General features: G+C 35.8%; 2 protein-coding genes and 1 long non-coding RNA gene across 4 annotated transcripts in view; 1 reads left to right on the top strand and 2 right to left on the bottom strand.

The window, feature by feature from the left end:
* The window catches only part of LOC107840946 (IAA-amino acid hydrolase ILR1-like 4), a gene marked incomplete in the record, with an annotated part of 10,193 nt that extends 10,002 nt beyond the window's left edge, over positions 1 to 191 (bottom strand). Inside the window, 1 exon segment of the mRNA XM_047396593.1 lies at positions 1 to 191. Within this exon segment, the coding sequence (XP_047252549.1) occupies positions 1 to 70 (70 nt within the window).
* A 3,912-nt stretch (positions 192 to 4,103) lies between these two features.
* LOC107841836 (vacuolar protein sorting-associated protein 32 homolog 2) lies at positions 4,104 to 11,727 on the top strand. 2 transcript variants are annotated; one of them, XM_047396594.1, is made up of 5 exons: positions 4,104 to 4,304; positions 7,505 to 8,189; positions 8,280 to 8,371; positions 10,397 to 10,511; positions 11,436 to 11,727. In XM_047396594.1, exons 2-5 carry the CDS (start codon positions 8,136 to 8,138, stop codon positions 11,616 to 11,618), a joined length of 444 nt encoding a protein of 147 aa, XP_047252550.1. In that variant the 5' UTR covers positions 4,104 to 4,304; positions 7,505 to 8,135; the 3' UTR covers positions 11,619 to 11,727. The 2 variants fall into 2 exon arrangements, with proteins under 2 accessions (XP_047252550.1, XP_047252551.1); XM_047396595.1 differs by lacking the exon at positions 4,104 to 4,304 and adding an exon at positions 5,501 to 6,393.
* Positions 11,728 to 14,032: 2,305 nt separating this feature from the next.
* Positions 14,033 to 16,171, bottom strand: LOC107840945. The gene is made up of 2 exons (XR_001665350.2): positions 15,824 to 16,171; positions 14,033 to 14,337 (listed from the first exon to the last, which is right to left on the bottom strand). It is a non-coding gene; the product is annotated as an uncharacterized LOC107840945 (long non-coding RNA).
* Positions 16,172 to 16,584: the final 413 nt, after the last annotated feature.

Below are 16,584 nucleotides of genomic sequence, written 5' to 3' on the forward strand. Positions count from 1 at the left end.
TTGATAAAATGGGTGTTGCTAAAAATGTGAATAGAGTGTAAATGGCAAGAACCCATTTCAAGAAATCCATTGAAATGATGAAAAGTGTTGAGTTCTTGGAAAAAATATCTACTACTTTTTGCTGCTTTTACTTGCAGTTTTTGGGGAATTCAAGAATCACAATTCTAGTCATAATCATACTAAGGGTGTGTTTGGTAGTGAGGAAAAAACTAGTTCTCTAATATTTCATGTTGGGATAATACTAAGGGGTTGTTTGGTTGGGTAAGAGTTATCTCGAAATAATTAATTCAAGAATTAGCTATTTCATCATGTTTGTGAGATAACTCATTCTATCAATATAGTATAAGTGGTGAAATAAATAATTATGATACTAACTAATACCTTCAATCAAATCTGAAATAAAATAACTCTCCATTTTATTGCAAAATTATTTATCCCATATAGTTCGCATCAAACGACCCCATGCATCTATATCTTACAATTTTGTATGTGTACAAGTACACTTAAAACTTGAGAAAGTTGAATAAGTAGACACATGTATCTTATGTGACGTTTTACAAATCAATTTATGTCTTATTAGGTGGCATTCTACGTGTCTTATTACCCTTAGGGGCTATTTGGTGTGAGGTATAAGAGATAAATAGTTTTAATGTTTAGTGTGAGGTATTAGCCAGTATCGAAATTATTTATTCCATCATTTACACCATAGTGATAATCGATGGGATAAGTTATCTCATATACATTGTGGGATAACTAATCTCGAGAGTAATTAACCCAAGATAACTCTTCCCCAACCAAACAACCCCTAGGGGTGTGTTTAGTACCCTTTAACTTGACTTCATCTATATTCTCCAACTTTCGGTATGTATAAATAAACACTTAAATTTATATACAACTGAACAAGTAGACACATGTATCATGTTTGGCATCTTACATGATCAATTCATGTCTTATTATGTGATATCCTACGTGTATTATATCACATAAAGCGCGTGTCTCTACTTGTTCAGCTTTATATAAGGTTTAAGTGTTTCATTATGCATATTGAAATTTGAAAGTCATAAATGTGAGTTGAGAAAGTTAAAAAACATGTTTATGTATATTTCTTTTCCGTTTGGCATAATATATAAACAAAACTTTAACTTGACAGTAAATTATAACTATACCCTTTAACTTTGTCAGTGCATAAGTAGGCTTTTAACTATAGAAAAGTTAAAAAAAAAAACACTTCAATTTTATAACTTACATGCGCGAAACTCAATCGCTCCTATGTGGGTTAATAATCCACTCAGATGCTGCCACCTAATAAAAAAGACACATTATAACTATGATCTTTAACTTTGTCAGTGCACAAATAAGCTCTTTTAACTATGCAAAAAGTGAACTAAAAAACACTTCAATTTTATCCGTATCTATATAGTGTTTTTCTAAATTACATTTTAAGATTTTCTTTAACTTAGTTATCAAATATAAAAAAATACGTAAAAAATAAGTTGTATTTTAAGAAAATATTCTATAAAAAAATAAAATTTTATTCTTACCAAACACACCCTAAAAGAAGAAAGTTGATTTACATTATTTTCATCAATTCTCACTCTTGATGTTAGGGACATACATAAAAAAAATTGTTTAGGACTCGTTTAATACGAGGGATAAGAAATAATTAATTTTGAGATTAATTTTTAATAAAAATAACATAAATTTTAGTAGTTTGGAAAGTAATTACAGAAAATTGTGATATTTTATATAATTACTGAAAATTTCAATTTTTGGTCTATAGATATGCATAAGTAACTCCTGATACATTCGATATTTTTTTCTTTGTAACCATACATAATTAACTCCCGATATACTTTTTCATTTTTTGATCTGTTGAGATACATAATACATTCAACGAAGATACAAAATACATTTTTTCATTGTAAAGATACATAATTAGCTCCTAATATTTTTTTTCGATTTTGAATCTACCGAGATATATAATTAACTCCCCGATACATTCCAAAAAGATACATAATTAGTTAATAAATTTATAATTACTTTTTAATGCGGGAATTTATGTAATTACGATAAGTTAAAAGTGTATATTTATGTTATTTTTATCCGTGAGAACAATTCTTGGATATCAATAATGTTGTTGCATAAATGGCATAATCTGAACTAATTACAACAACAACAAACCCAGTGTATTCCCACATAGTGAGGTCTGGGGAGGGTAAGATGTACGCAGTCCATACCTCTACCTCTAAAGAAGTAGAAAGGTTGTTTCCGATAGACCCCCGGCTCGAGACACAACATACTAAACAAATTCATAGTAAATCATGGAACAAGATGACATAACATAAATATGACACCCATAAGTAATAGAAAACGGAGAAAAGTAAACAGATTCGTAATAAAGCATGAAACAAGGTATCATAACAAGAATAATTACCCCACCAAGTAATTCCCTACACTAGCGACCCAAACTGACCTTAGCCTTCTGCCCTAATTCGCGTCCTCCAGATCTTCCAATCTAGGGTCATGTCTTCAGTGAGCTGTAACTGCTCCATGTCCCGTCTAATCACCTCTCCCCAGTACTTCTTCGACCTACCTCTACCCCGCCTAAAACCATCCAAAGCTAGCCTCTCACACCTACGAACCGAGGCATCCATGCCCTTCCTCATCACGTGTCCGAACCATTTCAATCGGACTTCCCGCATCTTATTCTCCACTGGAGTCACACCTACCTTCTCCCTGATAGTCTCATTCCGAACTCTATCCCCCCTAGTCAGCTCACACATCTAACGCAACATCCGCATTTCCGTCACCTTCATTTTTTGAATGTGGGAGTTCTTAACTGGCCAAAACTCCACTCTATACAACATGGCCGAACGAACTGCCACCCTGTAGAATTTGCCTTTAAGCTTGGGCGACACCTTTTTATCACACAACACCCCCGAAGCGAGCTTCCACTTCATCCATCCCGCCCCAATACGGTGCGAGACATCCTCGTCAATCTCACAATTACCCTGAATCACGGACCCGAGATACTTGAAACTATCCCTCTTACATACCACCTGTGATTCCAACTTCACTACCACCTCATTCTCCAACCTCACGTCATTAAACTTGCATTCCAAATACTCTGTCTTGTTCTTACTCAACCTGAACCCTTTAGACTCGAGAGTTTGTCTCCACACCTCTAATTTATCATTCACCCCTCCCCCACCCCCCCACGTCTCATCAATCAAAACTACATCATCTGCAAAAAGCATACACCAAGGCACCTCTCCTTGAATACGCCGCGTCAACACATCCATCACCAAAGCAAACAAAAACGGACTAAGAGTAGATCCCTGATGCAATTCTGTCAAGACAGTGAAATGCTCTGAGTCTCCTCCCGCCGTCCTCACCTGAGTTTTAGCTCCATCATACATGTCCTTAATTGCTCTGATATATGCCACCGGGACTTCACTCACCTCCAAGCATCTCCAAAGCACCTCCCTGGGGACTTTGTCGTATGCCTTCTCCAAGTCGATAAACATCATGTGCAGGTCCTTCTTCCTTTTCCTATACTGTTCCACCAGCCTCCGTACCAGGTGAATTGCCTCCGTCGTTGAGCGGCCATGCATAAATCCAAATTGGTTCTCCGAAATAGACACTATCCGTCTCAGCCTCACCTCGACCACTCTCTCCCAAATCTTCATAGAGTGACTCAATAACTTAATACCCCTATAGTTATTGCAACTCTGAATGTCACCCTTGTTCTTATAAAGAGGGATCATAGTACTCCACCTCCAAGCCTCGGACATTTTCGCCATCTTGAAAATTTCATTAAACAATCCAGTCAACCATCTTAAACCAGCCTCGCCAGAAAACTTCCAAAAATCCACCTTAAACAATCTGAACTAATTAATGTTGTAATTTTTATAGATATGGTAAAATATTATCTCTAAGTCGGTTACATATTAAAAATGCCAACTCAGCTAATTAGCCTAAATTAACACAAATCCAAATTTTATTATTATTATTTTATGCACCCTAAACTCCTATAACAAAAAAGGTACATATGTGACAAAAAATATGTTCATACGATTATTCTTCATTTTTTTTATGTGGGTATTTTATATCATGTTAGATTTTTTTTTCTTAGTGTTATATTCATAAGAATTTGATCTTTTTAATTGTTTTTTTTGTAGGTTTAGTCACAAAATTAAAGAAGGATCAATAACAATTGAATTGTATTTGTGAAAATGTATAAGTTGCTAGGGAAATCCAAGGAGGAACCTACTATTCTTGTAGCACTTGAACAATTAAATGAGGTAATGACACTACCAAAAAAAAATTAAATTAAATTAGCTATGAAGTTCGTCGATAATCTGTCACTAAATTACTCGTAGTTAACATAATTTTTTGATCATATGTTGCTTCGATTTACCGTTTAGCTATAGAATTTGTCCATTGTTAAATTGTTCGTAGTCAACATAATTTTTTTATCGTATGTTGCTTTAATTTACTGTTTAGCTATAGAATTTGTCCATTGTTAAATTCCCCGTAGTTAACATAACTATTTAATTGTATGTTGCTTTAATTTACTGTTAACATAACTTTTTAATCGAATGTTGCTTTAATTTACTGTTTAGCTATAGAATTTGTCCATTGTTAAATTGCCCGTAGTTAACATAACTTTTTGATCGTATGTTGCTTCAATTTCCCGTTTAGCTATAGAATTTGTCCATTGTTAAATTGCGCGTAGTTAACATAATTTTTTGATCATATGTTATTTTATTGTTTATCTATAGAATTTGTGCGTTGTTAAATTGCTCATAGTTAACATAACTTTTTGATCGTATGTTGCTTTAACTTACTATTTAGCTATAGAATTTGTCTATTGTTAAATTGCCCGTGGTTAACATAATTTTTTGATCATATGTTGTTTTATTGTTTAGCTATAGAATTTGTGCGTTGTTAAATTGCTCGTAGTTAACATAACTTTTTGATAGTATGCTGCTTTAATTTGTTGTTTAGCTATAGAATTTGTCCATTGTTAAATTGCTCGTAGTTAAGATAACTTTTTGATCGTATGTTGCTTTAACTTACTGTTTAGCTATAGAATTTGTCCATGTTAAATTGCTCGTAGTTAACATAACTTTTTGATCGTATGTTGTTTTATTGCTTAGCTATAGAAGTTGTCCATCGCTAAATTGCCCGTAATTAACATAACATTTTGATCATCATATGTTGTTTTATCGTTTAGCTATAGAATTTGTTCATTGTTAAATTGCTCGTAGTTAATATAGCTTTTTGATCATATGTTAATTTAATTTATTGTTTAGCTATAGAATTTGTTCGTCGCTAATTCCTAATAGTGAGATTTGATTGTGCCATGTTGGATATTCATATGCAAGTTTAGTCATTTTTAATGAGTTATGATATAATAGTTGCTATTGAATAAAATCTTTTGTTTGGTTTGGTTTATTTCTAAGTATTTATTTTATTATATGGTTAGTGAAGAATTTTGACTTTGATATTACTTGTGGATTTTGGATTGAAAGTGCAATTTTGATTGGGGAAGTAGCATATGCTTGTGGAATTAGTCGAGGTGTGCACAAACATGCCTGAATGTCTCGATTGTAAAACAAAATAAGGGATTGATATATTATGTGAACTTTGAGTTTTTTTTTTTTTTTTTTTTTTTTTCTGATAACCGTGGTGTTCGGGTCAACTTGCGCGCACCTCGACGAATTCCACGGGATATCTGCCACCTTTCACCAGCAATAGGTACCCGTTAACTCTGTCCACCAAGGCTATAATCTAGAACAGTTAACTTAGAGTTAGAAACTTGTTGAAGTGTGTTCGTTTTAGTTTTCAATTCTTTGTTATGGTGGTGTTTGAATCAGTTTACACACACGTTGGACTATTCCACCGAGTACTTGCTACCTCCCATCAGCACGGGTTCTTGGTAACTCCATACATGAAAGTTTAGATAGATAGAATAATATCGCGTCTATTGTTTCTAAGATGAAACGCGTTGAAGTGGTTCTGAGCTAACAATGTTAGTTGTTTTTGCTTGGACCAAGAAGAAAGGAAAGGGGGTTTGTCCGTGCTCCTTCCGTCCCATTTTAAGTGACAGTAATTGATAACCGTGGTGTCTGGGTCAGTTTGCGTACACCTCGACTAATTCCACATATACCCGCCACCTCCCACCAGCAACAAGTACCAGATATATATGTTCACCAAGGCTAGAACAGTGAACTTTGAGTTAGAAACTTGTTAAAAGTGTGTTGAAACTTGTTGATGTGTGTTCTTTTTAGTTTTTAATTCTTTATTATGGTGGTGTTTGAATCAGTTTACGCACAAGTTGGACTATTCCACCGAGTACGTGCTACCTCCAACCAGCACAGGTTCTAGGTAACTCTATCCACCAAAATTTAGATAGATAGAATAAAATCGCGTCTATTGTTTCTAAGATGAAACGCGTTGAAGTGGTTATGATCTAACAATGTTAAGTTGTTTTTTCTTGGACCAAGAAGAAAGGAAAGGGGGTTTGTCCGTGCTCCTTCCGTCCCATTTTCGTGTACAATTGGAACTTAAAAACGCGACTGGAATAGGTCCTACTCGCGGTCCATATAGGTTTAATGGAGAAAACATATCGTCGAAATATAGAATTTTATAGTTCAGATGCATTTGATTTTCATGAAAGTTGTTATACTTTTAGAAGTAGAACTATGTCAATATGTTGGAATATCAAAGATAGAATCTTGCATATACCTTTGTTCTCTCTTGCTAAATCCCTTTTGTTTTCACAATTTCGACTTTATTTACTGTCTTTTCGTCTTGAGTCGGGGGGTCTATAGGAAGCCTCTCTACTTCTTTGGAGGTGGTGGTATGAACTGCGTACATTTTACCCTCTCCGGACCCCACTAGGCGAGAATACATTGGGTTTGTTGTTGTTGTGTTGCTAAATCACAATCATTATTTTTTGGATAACCGTGGTGTCCGGGCTAGATTGCGCGCACCTCGATCAATTCCATGAGATACCTTCTACCTTCCACCAGCCACAATTACTAGGTAACTCTATCCATCAAGGGTAGGACAGATAAATCGCAATCATGTTGTAACAGTTTTGGAGATGATTCTTTGTTCGATTCTTAACTTTATTTCATGTACATTCTTCTGGCTTTGTTTGAAGTTGGTGATATAGTTACGTGCTTCGTTCCTGCTAAATCGCAATCTTGTTGTTTCCGTTAAGCCGATAGATTCAAGATTTCTCGTTTGATTCTGTTTTTGCTCTCGAGTTCATCGTATGTATGTTGGCGAAAGTGAGATTAGATAACACAATGCAAAATGCTTGCTTGTTTAGGCAAATCGAAAAACTAGTGTTGTACTAACATTTTTGTGTCATCGGCTATTTGTGCTATCCAGTTTCCTCCTCGTCTTTGTATGTTCTGACATGGATGTTTTGTTTATTCTAAAACGATGCACGTATTTGAAGTTTTTGTTCTTTTTAACGATTGTCTAGAAATTAGAGGAGCTCGAGAAGAAGGAGAAGGTACTCCTGAAGAAGGTTTCCGAGGAGGTTGAAAAGGCCAAAGAGTTTACAAGAGCTAAGAACAAGAGAGGTATCGATGAATTGTTTGCTTGCTTTGTAAAATTTTCCAAGTTTCTGACATATTCGTGGTTATGAAGCGCGAATTACTTAACTGCTTACCGTATATTTTATACTGGTTTTTTTACATTACTCAGCAGTGACGGAACCTTGGAGATATAAGGGGATTCTAAATCTTCTGTAGATATATAAAAAGTAATTTTGACCTTGTGTATACAGTGTAACGTAAGCATCTCCACCCCTGCGTATGAGCTTTTACAAATGGCTTTCTATTCGGTGACAAGTTATTATACTCCGAATTCTAGGCCTTCTATGTTATAAGGAATCATACGAATGAAAACTTTCATGACGTTGTGTGAACTAATAGGAAGTTCTATATACGTCAAGGAACCATCGATGTATATAGCGATTTTAGTACTCAGTATAAGCATTCTGGATTTGTTATCTATTGAGAATTTCTCGCCTTCTCTCGAACTAAGGTGAAATACTAATTATCGTTCTTTTCTTGTAGCGGCTATTCAATGTTTGAAGAGGAAGAAGTTGTATGAACAGCAAATTGAGAAGTATGGGGGGTTTCCAGCTTCGCATTCACGATCAGGTTTCTTGTTTATTAGTGACCTTCTCGTGTGGTGCTACGTGAAATTATGTGTCGTGCATCAAATTACATGTCGAATTTTCAAATGTGTAGATGATAACGCTGGAAGGTGCGAAAGCTACAACTGAAACTATTGCAGCTTTGAAAACTACAGCAGCTGCAATGAAAGGAATGCATAAAGCAATGGAAGTGACAAACTGATGATCATTTCAATCGTTGTGAGTGATCCGGTTACTCGGAGAATAGCTTTTGTTTGTATGTTTCCTTGACGTGATTAAGGTTGTTAGGTGTGACCTAGTGTTCAATGAAGTAGAACCACAAAGTTTCAGGTTCAAATTCCATCTTGACGCAAAAATCACTAGGTGATTTATTCGACTTGTCCTAGTCTGGGTAGACAAAGTGACCTGATACCTAGTGCTGGTGGGAAGTAATACGTACCCCGTAGAAATAGTTGAAGTGCAGGCAAACTGACAATCATTTCCTCTTTGTGAGTGATCCGGTTACTCGGTGAATAGTTTTTGTTTGTACGGTTCCTTGACGTGATTGAGGCTGTTAGGTGCGGGCGTGTGGCCTAGTGTTCAATGAAGTACAACCACGTGGTTTCGGGTTCAAATTCCATCTTGAAGCAAAAATCACTAGGTGATTTATTCTACTTGTCTGAGTCTGAGTCTGGGTAGACAGAGTGACCTGATACCTAGTGTTGGTGGGAAGTAACAGGTACCTCATAGAAATAGTCGAAGTGTGGGCAAACTGGCCCACACGCCACGACTATCAAAAATGCAAATCTTTTGCTCTACTTTTATATTACATGAAGTTTTATCTTCTTTGTTTTACGAATATAAGTGACAAACTGACAATTATTTCCTCTTTGTGAGTGATCCAGTTACTCGGAGAATAGCTTTTGTCTGTACGGTTCCTTGACGCGATTAAGCATGTTAGGTGTGGCCTAGTGTTCAATGAAGTAGAACCACGAGGTTTCAAGTTCAAATTCCATCTCCAGGCAAAATCACTAGGTGATTTGTTCTATTTGTCTGAGTCTGGGTAGACAAAGTGACCTGATACCTAGTGCTGGTGGGAGGTAACACGTACCGCGTAGAAATAGTCGAAGTGTAGGCAAACTGACAATCATTTCCTCTTTGTGAGTGATCCGGTTACTCAGAGAATAGCTTTTGTTTGTACGGTTCCTTGACGCAATTAAGGTTGTTAGGTGTGGCCTAGTGTTCAATGAAGTAGAACCTCGAGGTTTCAGGTTTAAATTCCATCTTGAGGTAAAGTCACTAGGTGATTTCTTCTATTTGTCCAAGTTCGGGTAGCCAGAGTGACCTGATACCTGTGCTGGTGGGAAGTAACAGGTACTACGTAGAAATAGTTGAGGTGTGGGCAAACTGACCCGTACACCACGACTGTTAGAGATCTCGGCACTTCTCAACTCTTCTCCGAATGGTTGTCGCAGTAGCTCAAGACCTCTTTGCTATGCTGTTTTATCTGTATTTTTCTGTCCAAAACCAAGTCAAATGCCGAAATGCAAATCTTTTGCGTTACTTTTATATGTGTATTCCCACATAGTGGGGTTTGAAGAAGTAGAGAGGTTGTTTCCGATTGACCCCCGTCTCAGGACAAAAAGACAGTCAACAAAGTCATAATAAAATATGAAACAAGATGAAATAACAGAAATAAGACATTCATAGAGTAGTATTAGTTGTTGCCATCAAGAATGACATCAAATAACGCTTGGAGTACTTGGTAAAGTTGTTGCCATGTAACCAGGAGGTCACGGGTTCAACCCTTGGAAACAGCCTCTGGCAGAAATACAAGGTAAGGCTGCGTAAGATACACCCTTGTGGTGGGGCCCTTCCTCGGATACCGCGCATAACAATAGCTTTAGTGCACCGGGCTGCCCTTTTTTATAGAGTAGTATTAGTACACTATCTAACCGATAGCACACACCTCACCAGACCTCCTAACTAGAAACTCCAACCTATGTGCAACGCCCTAGGATTACTAGCAAGGCTAGACCAAAGCACTCCTATCTACTGGCTACACTCACGCATACGCACTAGCCCTCTAATATATGTTTTACGAATGTTATAACTCCAAATTCTTTGATAGCGGAACAGTTTAATGTGATTTTGTTGAGGTTCTTCTGCTTATTTTCCTCTCTGTTGTGAATTCTGTCAAATTTCTTGTTCGTGATACATCTTATTTTACAGGAAAATCGATGACGTAGACAAGATGATGGACGAAATAAACGAACAAAATGAAATCATTATACAAATACAGGATGCTTTGGCTACTCCAATTGGTTCAGCAGCTAACTTTGATGAGGTTCCTAGTCTATCTCTTATTATGATCTCTATTTGCTATGCTGCTTGAATGACACCGTATGCGTGTTGGATCTCCCCAAACGTAGTGTAGTTTTGGAGGATCAGACTCACATCGACAACAGTTTTAAAGTGTCCGAACAACATAGTCTATTTGTATTCTTTGGTGGACTTGTGATATGGCAAATCCAACCAATTTTTCTTAGTAACCTACTAACTCGACCAAGTTTAAACGTGTTGGGTTATGACTGTTTGTTGACTTGACTTAGTTGATTGAATTCGAAGTAACCCATCAAACTATTAGGTCGAAATGGGAAATAGAGAAAAAAAGTAGAAGTTGGATGATTATGTCGTTGAAAAATAGCCATTCACATGAAATTTTAGTTTCAATTCATTTGTGGAATTTGTAGCTCACAATGGCTATTTTTTAAGTTATAAAGTGGTGGTCATTGGCATTATTTCATCATTTGAACCGTTTTGACTTGTATGAGCCGAGGGTCTTTTGAAAACCACCTCTCTACCTCCACGAGGCAGTGGTAAGGTATGCGTACACTGTACTCTCCTCGGATGTGTTGTTGTTGTACCGTTATGACTTGCATGAGTCGATAGTCTTTCAAAACCAATTTCTCTACCTCCACGAGGCGGTGCTAAGGTATGTGTACGCTATACTCTCCCCAGACCCCACTAGTGGAATTTCACTAGGTATGTTGTTGTTTTACCGTTATAACTTGCATGAGCCGATAGTCTTTCAGAAACAAACTCTCTGCCTCCACAAGGCACTGGTAAGGTATGTGTACACTATACTCTCCTCAGACCCCACTTGCGGAATTTCACTATGTATGTTGTTGTACCGTTTTGACTTGGTCAAATGAGATTCAACCCGCTCCTTTGCCACTTCTAATTCTATTTTATCGTGTTATACGGGTAGGATGAACTGGAAGCCGAACTCGAAGAGTTGGAGAGTGCGGAATTGGAAGAGGAGTTGCTTCAACCAGCAACTACAGCCTCTGCTGCCGCAATCCATGCGGCAGCAGAAAAACAACCTACTCGCCCTATTCGCGCTGCTGAAGAAGACGAACTTGCTGCTTTACAAGCAGAGATGGCTCTTTAAACTTAAATTGTTGCTTTCACATATCTTTTGATATCTGTATGACTCATTGTGTAACATAGATTTGTTGCAGTATATGGGATATTTTCATGAACTTAGTGGTCCATTCTCATAAAAATGTTTTATCTTCACTCAATTTTTCTTCTATTCTTGTTTACTGATGTTGTTTTGGTAATGCATCATCGTGCCAGGGGGTCTATCAGAAACAACATCTCTATCTCAGGAATGTAGGGGTAAGGTCTGCGTACATTTATCATCCCTAGACTTAGTTATGGAATTACATAGGGTATGTTGTTGTTTTGTTTAGTGATGTTGTTTTGATGATGCATTGTTGTACCGAAGGCTTACCAAAAATAACATCTCTATCTCACAAAGGCAGAGGTAAGGTCTGCATACATCCTATCATCCCCAGACTCGACTTATGGAATTACACTAGGCGTGTTGTTGTTTTGTTTAGTGATGTTGTTTTGATAATGCATTGTTGTACTGAAGGTCTACTGAAAACAACATATTTATCTCATGAAGGTAGGGATAAGGTCTGCGTACATACAATCATCTTCAGACTCCACTTATGGAATTACGTTGGATATGTTGTTGTTTTGTTTAGTGATGTTTTAGCTGAGAGGATATTTATGAGATGCCATATTTGTTTCCACAATGTGTTAGCATGGCTCTTACCCAAGGTTGACAACGCACAAATCGAGAAATGGTCCAAAAAAAACTAGTGATGTAAATTGAGATTTCAATGAACATTATCATTTTGTGGTCCATGCTCACGGAGATTTTATAGGAAACAACCTCTGACCTACAAACGTAAGAGTAAGGTTTGTTTACACGTTATCATCCCTAGACACCATTTGTGGGAGGGATTGAACTGAATATGTTGTTTTATTTTGTGATATTTTGTTAATGAGTCGTTGTGCCGAGGGTCTACGGGGAACTCTACCCTATAAAAGTAGGCGTACATTCTACCGTCGCTAGACTCAATTTGTGGGCTTACATTGAATATATTATTGTTGTTTTGTTTAGTGATATTGTTTTGATAATGTTTCGTTGCCGAGGGTCTACAAGCGCTCTACCCCACAAAACTAGGTGTACATCCTACCCTCGTCAGACTCGATTTGTGGGCTTACATTGAGTATATTATTGTTGTTTTGATAATATGTCGTTGCCGAGGGTCTACGGGCACTCTACCCTACAAAAGTGGGGGTACATCCTACCCTCGTCAGACTCGATTTGTGGGCTTACATTGAGTATATTATCGTTGTTTTGTTTAGTGACATTGTATTGATAATGTGTAGTTATCGAGGGCCTACGGGCACTCTACCCCACAAAGTAGGTGTACATCCTACCCTCGTCAGACTCGATTTATGGGCTTACATTGAGTATATTATTGTTGTTTTGTTCAGTGATATTGTTTTGATAACGTGTCCTTACCGAGGGTCTATAAGGAACTCTACTCCACAAAAGTAGGCATACATTCTACCTTCGCTAGACTCGATTTGTGGGCTTACATTGAGTATATTATTTTGATAATATGTCGTTGCCGAGGGTCTACGAGCACTTTACCCTGCAAAAGTGGAGGTACATCCTACCCTCGCCAGACTAGATTTATGGGCTTACATTGAGTATATTATTGTTGTTTTGTTTAGTGACATTGTATTGATAATGTGTCGTTATCGAGGGTCTAAGGGCACTCTACCCCACAAAGTAGGCGTACATCCTACCCTTGTCAAACTCGATTTGTGGGCTTACATTGAGTATATTATCGTTGTTTTGTTTAGTGATATTGTATTGATAATGTGTCGTTATCGAGGATCTACAGGCACTCTACCCCACAAAGTAGGCATACATCCAACCCCTCGCCAACCTCGATTTGTGAGCTTACATTGAGTAAATTATTATTGTTGTTTGTGTTTTATTAAGTGATGTTGTTTCAATTGAGGAGGATATTTATTATATGCCATATTTTCTTCCACAATTTGTTGGCATGACAATGCACAAATTTAGAAATGGTCCAAAATATCTGGTGAATTACTGAAGAGTAGTTTTCATCTGTTTGTCCATTTTGCATTTTTTTTTTGTCCATATTTCACATTTATTATGAAATTTATGAAAATTGATCCACTTGATCAAATTTCTTATTTTAGACAAGTAAATTCTGTCTAATTCACTAATTCGTGGAAAGATACTGAATTTTTTTATCATAATTTTCTGTTTGAATATTGCAGACTCAATTGACACACTTTTATCGAAAAATTACATTATGTATTTATGTAAATAAGTAAAAGAAAAAATTGTGTATATTAATATTGAATCATATTAGATGTTTTATATCTTCGCTTCTTTCTATTTTAAATTCCCCTAATAAAGATCTCGATTCATCCTATTTTTGGAGAAAAACATAAGGCAGGAAATGGTATAAAAATAAATTAAAAAATATAAAGGATTATAAAGAATGTCTACAATTTAATCATTGAATGGAAGAAATAGAGGATTTCAACCTCCAAAAAGAATACAAAGAAATAATTCTTAAAACATGATTAATTCATTGCCTACAATTTAAAAAAAAAAAAAAAAATCACAACCAGAATAATTTTTAAAAAAAAAATAGAAAGAAAAACTGCAACGGATGCTGTACATATTGCTTAGTGAATCATGTAAGTAATTGCCAAAGCAACCAACATTAGCACATAAGCTATACCTTGATCAATTGCAACTCCTGCAAAAATCAAATCAATAATAAACCACATTAATATTTACACCAACACACTTTTTTAAAACACACAAAAAATATAAAATAATAAATTTCATTAAAAAAAAAAAAAAAAGGCAAAAATGTTCCCATATAATAATGTATATCAAGAGGTAGAGTGGGATGGTTGAAATTACGGCATTCTTAATATGAAGTTTCTAGTGACAGTTCGATGCATTAAAGTTTTTGCTATGTACGGATTCAAGGAAGCATCTAATACAAGGGTCTATTGTCTACCTTTGAAAGAGCATTGTATATGCAATTGTTGGCTAGTTAACTTTGATATCAGACACAAAAAGGCAGTTTGGTGCATTAAATTTTTTGCTATATTCCGTGTCCAAGGAAGCATCGGATCACAAGGGTCTATTGTCCACCCAGAGGTGGACCTACGTATAGAGTAAGGGGTGCACGTGCACCCGCTAGCCTCAAGAAAAACTCTGTATATATAGGTTGTATATCTGTATATATACCAGTGAATTTAACTAAATATATGTTGTGCACCCTCAAAGACAACTGATTGTGTTGGTACAGTGGTTGAACTTGTAACATTACAATTTGCTGCAACATTACTGTTGCTCTCTCCCCCAGACAACATTGACGCACACATTATTTATGTATTTTAAATTTTATTCTAAAAATACAAGCTCTCCTCTAATTTCAAATGGTAAATTCTCCCTATCTTATACTATTTAATGTTTATTTTACTTTTATTTTTTAATCATTGATTTATTTTCTATTTAAAAATTAGCAATTTAAAGTTTGAAATAGGCTTAAATGCAACGTTTTCTCGTAGCAACCATCGTCGTAGCAACGTTTTCTCATAGCAACCATTAGCAATTTAAAGTTTGAAATAGGCTTAAAAGTGCATCGAATTCAAGTAGGGTGAATAATACTCTTTTGTCGTATTAAATCAAATTAATGATATTTAATAATATTAAGTTTTCAAAGAACTATACGTCGAACTTTGGCACTATCAATTATTATGTTTAAATATAAAGGTGCACCCGTCAAACTCAAATCCTGAATTCGCCTCTGTGTCCACAGCTGAAAGAGCATGTTTCCGCAACTTGAACCAATTACCTCATAGTCAAATGAAAATGAAAACAATTGTATAGACAATGTACATCACAAAAATGTCTTGGACTCTTACTATATATGAACTTAAATAAGTGGTAAACTATATGCTTATTAATCCTAGATCTATTTCTCAAATCAGGAATTGCTCATTCACACATTATCAAATCTCAAATGCACAAAGGGTGTGTGGCCTAGTGGTTCGATCAAGTGAATTGAACACCATGAGGTTTCAAATCGTGTTGCTGGTGGAAGGTGACAAGTATCATATGAAATTTGTCGGGAAGCGCACAAGCTGTTTACTAAAAAAAATCTTATTAAAAAACTTGTGTGGGGAGTGGGGGTGGGGGTGGGGGTGGGGGGTGAAGAGAGAACTAACCATCACTTGTAGGGGCAGGAGCAGGTTCAGGCACTTGAGCATTGATAGAAGGAACAACCAATGCCATAACCAAACCAAATATAGCCATTAAACATAGTCTCAACACCTCCATTTTTTTTTTTCTTCTTCTTTCTTGAAACCTTTTTTTTTTTCTATCTATAAAAATGCCTAAGCTCTATAATGTTTGTTACTACTTACTCCAAAGAAATAATGGGGTTTATAAATAGGAAGGGAGAGTCTTAAATTCCTATTTGCCTTTTTCTTTTCTTTTTTTGGAGAAAATTTGATTGTAAAGGATCTCCACTCAGTATCCACTCTGTCAAATTAGATTTATTCTCAATTTGGAGATACTCGACAATTAAAAAATAATAATCAGCCTGTTTTTTTAGCCGTTAATAAAGGGACAGTTGTAAGGTTGAGATTCACTGCACGTTATGAAACAGGTAGTATTGAGTTGTACTGTGCTCCCTCCATTTTAATTTACTTGTCTAATTTTAATTTTAATTTAATACAAAATTTAAAAAGGTAAAGAAAATCTTTAAATCTTAATATTGATATGTAGAATGTACCATTAAACCTTATTGTTGATATGTATCAAAATATTTTTTAATATTAAGGTTATAAATATATTATGTGAAACAATAAAATTAATGAACTGCTAGAAAAAAAAAAAAGACATTCCTTTTCAAATGAATAAAAGAGAAATAAATAATGTTGTGGACCACTTCCAACTAATGAAAATTCCTTCCCCACATGCTAAC

This window comes from Capsicum annuum, chromosome 9 (assembly GCF_002878395.1).
Source record: "Capsicum annuum cultivar UCD-10X-F1 chromosome 9, UCD10Xv1.1, whole genome shotgun sequence".
NCBI classification, from domain to species: domain Eukaryota; kingdom Viridiplantae; phylum Streptophyta; class Magnoliopsida; order Solanales; family Solanaceae; genus Capsicum; species Capsicum annuum.

Coding starts and splice junctions, on each gene's coding strand:
- LOC107841836 (XM_047396594.1), top strand. CDS start 8,136: ATGAACAGCAAATTGAGAAGTATGGGGGGTTTCCAGCTTCGCATTCAC. Junction 8,190..8,279: donor AGCTTCGCATTCACGATCAG/GTTTCTTGTTTA, acceptor TCAAATGTGTAG/ATGATAACGCTGGAAGGTGC. Junction 10,512..11,435: donor CAGCAGCTAACTTTGATGAG/GTTCCTAGTCTA, acceptor TTATACGGGTAG/GATGAACTGGAAGCCGAACT.